General features: G+C 44.0%; 1 protein-coding gene across 1 annotated transcript in view; it reads left to right on the forward strand.

Moving 5' to 3' along the window:
* The window catches only part of LOC142243624 (vomeronasal type-2 receptor 26-like), a 200,767-nt gene extending 194,133 nt beyond the window's left edge, over positions 1-6,634 (forward strand). The window contains exon 8 of the mRNA XM_075316068.1: positions 5,730-6,634. Within this exon, the coding sequence (XP_075172183.1) occupies positions 5,730-6,634 (905 nt within the window). The remainder of the gene's footprint in view (positions 1-5,729) is intronic.
* Positions 6,635-7,082: the final 448 nt, after the last annotated feature.

The raw sequence follows: 7,082 nt of genomic DNA on the forward strand, positions 1-7,082 counted from the left end.
CCAGACATCCAAACATAGAAGGACGGTCGCGTGCCGCGATGATGGCAGGAGGAGCTTTTAAGGAGGTGTCGTTCCACCCAAGGGCGGGCGCGAGGCGGAGATGACGGACTTGACCCAATCAGGGTCCACGACGTCCCAGCCTGGCCAGTCAGGATTCACCACGTCACCAGCCTTGTCATCAAGCCGTGTGACGTCAGTGGGCGAATCAGAACCCACCACGCATTGCACATGCTCACCCTCCTGCCTCTGGGAAATAGAGGCGGGATCCTCGGTCTCACAATGTGCAGAGATAACGGGAGTCTCACTGCTTCCCTGAGCAGTAAACCTCTGCACATTGCGCAACCTCGCAGATCTTCGGGGCCGCTGAGCAGGAGGGTCTGTGGCAGGCCAGGTAATGGGAGACCGCTTCACTCCTTGTAACAGGAGAACCACTAGGTGTCACCCTTCTGCTGCCTCTCTGAGAAGGTATCTCCTGCACACTGCGCAATCTGGCAGACCTTCGGCGCTGCTAAGCAGGAGCGCTTGTGGCAGGCAAGGAATGGGAGACTGCCTCAGGAGAGCCACGAGATGTAACAGTTAAGCCTGCTTTACACGTTGCAATTTTGCATACGATATCGTATGTGTGGCACGTTCAATTTGTTGAACATGCTGCACAAATGATTAACCCCCGTCACACATACTTACCCGTCCTTATGACCTCGATGTGGGCGGCGAACGTCCACTTCCTGGAGTGGGAGGGACGTTCGGCGTCACATGGACGTCACGTGGCAGCCGGCCAATAGAAGCGGAGGGGCGGAGATGAGCGGGACGTAAACATCCCGCCCACCTCTTTCCTTCCACATTGCCGGCTGGAGCTGCAGGAGGCAGGTAAGATCTGTTTAATGTTCCCGGGGTGTCACACACTGCGATGTGTGCTGCCTCGGGAACATTGAACAACCTGACGTGTAATTCGTCAGGATTCAACGACATGTATGTGATGAACGTTTTAACGTTCAATCGCAATCGCACGTACCTGTCACACACTGCAATGTACCTTACGATGCCGGATGTGCGTCACTTACGACGTGACCCCGCCGACACATCGTAAGATATATTGTAGTGTGTAAAGCGGGCTTTAGGTTCATAAATATTTTGACAGTGAAACAAGTTTTGACTTTTTATCTGTTTATCAAAACATATTAAAGATACAGTTGTATAATCAATGTGGCCTAAAGTGCCGACTCCCAGTTTTAATTTGAATGTATTGAGATCATAAGTGGAGTAATGGTGAACCACAACATGCAGTTCAAGGAGCTCTCAATGGAAGAGAAATAGGCCATCATTAGGCTGAAAAAAAGAAATCTATCAGAGATATAGCAGTTATGTTACAAGTGGCCAAATCAATAGTTTATATTGCAAATGGAGAAAAAGACATGGATCGCACATCCCAAAAATACATTGATCTAAAAGCCGCTAGGCAAAAATTTAAATAGAACGTGAGGTTCTTAGTTACCATTCTGATCAGACTGTATTAAGCCCACTGCCACGTCACGGCGAACCTCTAGAGTGGGTCCCTATCCTAAGCCTTTGTGGTGCGGCACTGTGCACCAACCACTGCTGCAGCGACAAAGCACCAGCAGGGCAGGCGACCCGGTGCCTCACAGCACCCATGCTGCAAGGCAAAGCCCCCAAGGCTCCAGGCCGCACTGCCCCACTATCACGACACCACCATAACAGCGGCCACTGCACAGCACCAACACACAGTGAGAGAAGCTGCGCACTCACCTCCCACTGGCTCCCATAAGTGAACTGGGAGCAAAAAAGGCTGACCCCTCTTGCAGTCTCCTGCTGATTAAAAACACCTGTGCCAAATGGGGAGAGTGCAGATCCAAGCAAAAAAAAAAGGGGGATAGAACATATTAATATTACAAATGGAGAAAAAGACATGGATCGCACATCCCAAAAATATAGGGACCCACTCAAGAGGTTTGCCGTGACGTGGGAGTGGGCTTAATACAGTCTGATTAGAATGGTAACTAAGAACCTCATGTTCTATTTAAATTTTTGCCTAGCGGCTTTTAGATCAATGTATTTTTGGGATGTGCGATCCATGTCTTTTTCTCCATAGCATGTTATACAACATTCTATCCCCCTCTGTTTTTTGCTTGGATCTGCACTCTCCCCATTTGGCACAGGTGTTTTTAATCAGCAGGAGACTGCAAGAGGGGTCAGCCTTTTTTTGCTCCCAGTTCACACATGGGAGCCAGTGGTAGGTGAGTGCGCAGCTCCTCTCACTGTGTGCTGGCCCGTGTAGTGGCCGCTGTTGTGGTGGTGATGTGTCGGTGGGGCGGTCCGGCCTGGAGCCTTGGGGGCTTTGCCTTGCAGTATGGGTGCTTTGAGGCACCAGGTCGCCTGCCCTGCTGGCGCGTTGTCGCTATGGCAGTGGTTGGTGCACGGTGCCGCGCTACAAGGCTTAGAATAGGGACCCACTCAAGAGGTTCGCCGTGACGTGGCAGTGGGCTTAATACAGTCTGATCAGAATGGTAACTAAGAACCTCATGTTCTATTTAAATTTTTGCCTAGCGGCTTTTAGATCAATGTATTTTTGGGATGTGCGATCCATGTCTTTTTCTCCATAGCACATCAAATCAATAGTTTAGTACATTCTGAAAAGAACAACAAAAACAAACAAACAGAGTGGTGAGCTTGGGAGCTCAAAAAGGACTTTATGTCCACAGAAGATGGTGGTAGGGGACGATGGCACAATCCTTTCCATGGTAAAGAAAAACCCCTTTTCAACATCCACCCAAGTGAAACACACAGTCAAGGAAATCCGCTTTTCAGTGTCACGTCTCCAGGGCCTGCTCCGGTGACGTCTGCCCTGGTCACCAGGCGCCGCTCTACTGTCACGTCTCCACCAGGGCCTGATCCAATGACGTCTGCCCCGGTCATCAGGCGCCTCTCTACTATCACGTCTCCATCAGGGCCTGCTCCGATTACTTCTGCCCCGGTCACCAGGCACTGCTCTGCTCACACTGTAGGCAGTGCTGGTGATGGGGGAGAAGTCAGTTCTAGTGGCTCTGATAGGCAGAGTCGCCGCATATTCACCAAGCTTGGTCTGGCTGGAACTTGAAGTACTGCTGACTGACTGTAGGGGTGTGTGCCTTCCAGCTAGTATCAACTCCTACTTCAGCCTATGGAAAGGCACCACACCCTATTTATTTATATACTTCAGTGTTCTTGGACCTTTGCCAGATATATTCTTGTGTTGCTTTGAGCCACATCCTTCCTGGTACTGTGCACCTCGCTTATTGTCTCATATGAACTTGGCTTTATTGACGTCCCTCCTGCCTGCTGTTTTGTACCTCGCCTGACATCTCGGTTTGACCTTGGCCTGTTTTCCAGACATTCCTCCTACTTGCTGGTTTGTACCTCGCCTGACATCCCGTTTGACCTCGACCTGTCGACTATCCTCATCTGTGGACTACAGCCTACCATAAGCAGTGAATCCCTGGACCCTGCAGTAATTCCAGATCCCTGTATAGGGGTTAAAGGGTTTCGGAGTACCTCAGGGTCCTGCTTAGTGGGTGGCTTGCCGTTACATTCAGTATCTAGGTCTGTCATAAAAATAAAACTTTAAGAGAGCAAATACAGGGAGTTCACCATAAAAAACAAACCATAAATAAGCCTTAAAAATGAAAAGGTCAGATTAGACTTTGTAAAATAAAATCTAAAGAAGAAGCCCAGCTTGGAAAAGCAGCAGAGGAGATATGAGACTAAGATCAATCTGGACCTAAGTGATGAGAAGCATAAGAATGAAAAAGGCTTGAAGAACCTCCTAATCAAAAGCCCTGTTCTCTGTAACACAACGAGGAGGCGGTGTGATGGCCAGGCATGTAGAGCTAACAATTGCCCTGGACACTAGTATTTATTAATGATGTGACTGAAGACAGAAGCAGGTGGATGAATTTAAAAGTGTGGAGGGCAAGACTTTGTGGTCAGATTCCACCAAATGTAGCAATGATTGGACGATGCTTCACAGACAAATGGACAATGATCTAAAACATCCTACAATAGCAACCCAGTATGTTTTTAGGGTAAGGAAATGTAATTTCCTGAATGGCCTATTGAATAACCAGATCTCAACCCCATTCAGCTGCATTTCACATGCTTAAGACAAAACTTAATACAGATGGACTCACAAATAGGAAACAACTGATGTTACCGCAGTAAAGCGAGCAAAGCCTCACACAGGAGGAAACCCAATGCTTGGTGACATCTATGGCCAAAATACATCAGACTTTCTACAAAGTATTATGTTAAAAATAATTTGTCAAATTACTTTTGAGCCTATTAAATAAAGAGGCTTGGTGGAAATATATGAAACAAACAAAAGGATACAGCGGCACTCTGCTATAAAGAATATATGTAGAAAAATTAAGGTTTCCATTAATGTCATATCCCATCTGCCCATATATTTATAGACTTTTAGTCCAGGAAAGGCATTACACTAGGATAGCGTCCCATCAAACAAAAGGTCACCTTGGCACAGTTGATGTGCACACAAGAATTGGCGAATTTTTGTGCAAAGAACCTTTATTTTTCTTAGAATATTCAATATAACATTAATCCAATTTAAATTTCATATGATCTATGTTTGAACAAGTGTTTTGTGTAGTTTTAGCAGCTGGCAACTGTTCACACTTGCTATGTTCTATTTGGAGATGTAATTTTTTTTTGGGGGGGGGTTTGTTGAAAAATATTTGCAATTTTTGTCCAACACCTCTAATTAAACATAAACGTCTACACTTCAATTTCATCTCAGTAGCTTTAGTTAAAATGAAAAAATAGTGTCCTGCAAAACCCAATTCACAATGATACTAATACTGTCCAAATATTTTTGGACCTAACTGTCATAAAACTACCACATGTATAATATATTAATTTATATACCATTCTCCACTAATTTTGTTTTATTCAGTTAGGAAAAATTGACAAAGTCCAGGTCCCCAAAATCTAATATATAAAGCTGAGTGTATATATTTATGTATGTATGTAATTCCACTAAAGGAATTCGCACCATCACATGTACAATCACGAAATTTTGCACAGACACTCCATTTGACTCAGGGAACGTCATACACTATGTTTTGAGGGGAAATTTTAACCCTGCACTTTACAGTTATTCACCAAAAAACCTGCCTCCATTAAAGTCAGTGGAGCAGGGAGCCACAGTGCAGCCAGAACGTCAGAAGAATGCGCAGCCACGCCCTTAAATGGAATATTGGCATGTCACAATGCAGCCAGGGAAATAGACAGACAGACAGAGACAGAGAGACACACAAAGAGACAAAGAGAGAGAAAGAGACAGGAAAAGAGACAGACAGCGAAAGAGACAGACACAGACAAAAAGACAGACAGAGACAGACAGGAAAAGAGACAGACAGTGACAGACAGGGAAAGAGATAGCGAGACTGATAGGGAAAGAGACAGACAGGGAAAGTTATAGACAGACAGACAGGGAAAGAGATAGACAGACAGGGAAAGATATAGAGAGAGACAGAGAGACAGACAGAGAGTGATACAGTCAGAGACTGGGAGAGAAACAAGGAGACAGTTATTATCTCAGGCAATGCTGGCTGCTACAGCTAGTTTCTCTATAAAACTTGAAATGTAAACATTTAAAACAGCAACATTCTGGCAATACATGGGCAATAAAAAAAAAATTCTGTATTTATGTATCTTTACAGACAGTGAAAACTGCATTCCTTGTTTGCCTGTAGAATGGTCAAGCAGCAAAAGAGATCAATGTCTTCCCAAAGTTGAAGAATTCCTTGATTACTCTGATAGTCTTGCTATATTGTTATGGAGCTTTTCTATTATTTTTTGGTCCATTTCTGTTTTAATATTTGGAATTTTTGTGTCCCATAAAAATACCCCAATAGTGAAAGCAAATAACAAGCATCTGAGCTTTGTTCTTCTTGTCTCACTCTCGTTTTGCTTTTTGTGTATATTTTTATTTATTGGTCGTCCTGAAGAAAGAACCTGCAAGTTGCGACAAATTGTTTTTGGCATCATCTTCTCCATCTCCGTGTCTTCTGTTTTAGCCAAAACGATAATGGTTTACATGGCTTTTAAAACATCTAGACCTGGAAGTCCATTGAGAAAGTTCTTCGGAATAAGAGTGTCCAACTCAATAGTTGTGTTGGCGTCGTCCATTGAGGTCATCATAAGCATTATTTGGCTATACTTTTCACCCCCATATCTGGAGCAGGACACACACTCCTTTCAGAGAAAAGTTATAATCCAGTGCAATGAGGGATCACAAGTTGGTTTCTTTGCTATTCTAGGTTACTTATTTTTCCTGACTGCTGTAAGTTTTAGTGTAGCCTATTTGGCTAGAACATTACCGGATCGATTTAATGAAGCAAAGTACATCACATTTAGTATGTTCGTATTCTGCAGTGTCTGGATTACAATGGTTCCTACTTATCTGAGCACCAAAGGAAAACATATGGTGGCAGTAGAAGTTTTCTCTATATTGGCATCAGGTGCTGGACTGTTAGGTTTCATATTTTTCCCAAAGTGCTACATTATTTTCCTGAAGCCTGAAATGAATAAGAAAAATCAACTGCATAGAAATGTAAAAATATAATTTAACTTAAATAACTTAGTAGAAAAAAATATAAAAAGAACATAAATAAACTTGTGTGACAGTTGTGTTTAAGTTTCTGGATTGTAGAAATGACCCATTATGATGATAAAAAGAAAAAATGGCTTACCCGTCATCTAACGCATGACGCTCTCCTTCTGTTCACACACGAATAGAGAGTACATTCGTGTGGAAAATTCTGCAAAATTACGATTTTTTTTTTATAAATAGTTTCCACGTGGATCCTGTATAGCAGGGTTCCCCAACTCCAGTCCTCGAGGGCCGCCAACAGTGCATGTTTTCAGGATTTCCTTAGCATTGCATGGGTGTTGGAATCATCAACTGTGCAGGTGATTAAATTATCACCTGTGCAATACTAAGGAAATCCTGAAAACATGCAGTGTTGGCGGCCCTCGAGGACTGGAGTTGGGGACCCATGCTGTATAGTGAT

Source organism: Anomaloglossus baeobatrachus, chromosome 1, assembly GCF_048569485.1.
Source record: "Anomaloglossus baeobatrachus isolate aAnoBae1 chromosome 1, aAnoBae1.hap1, whole genome shotgun sequence".
NCBI lineage: Eukaryota > Metazoa > Chordata > Amphibia > Anura > Aromobatidae > Anomaloglossus > Anomaloglossus baeobatrachus.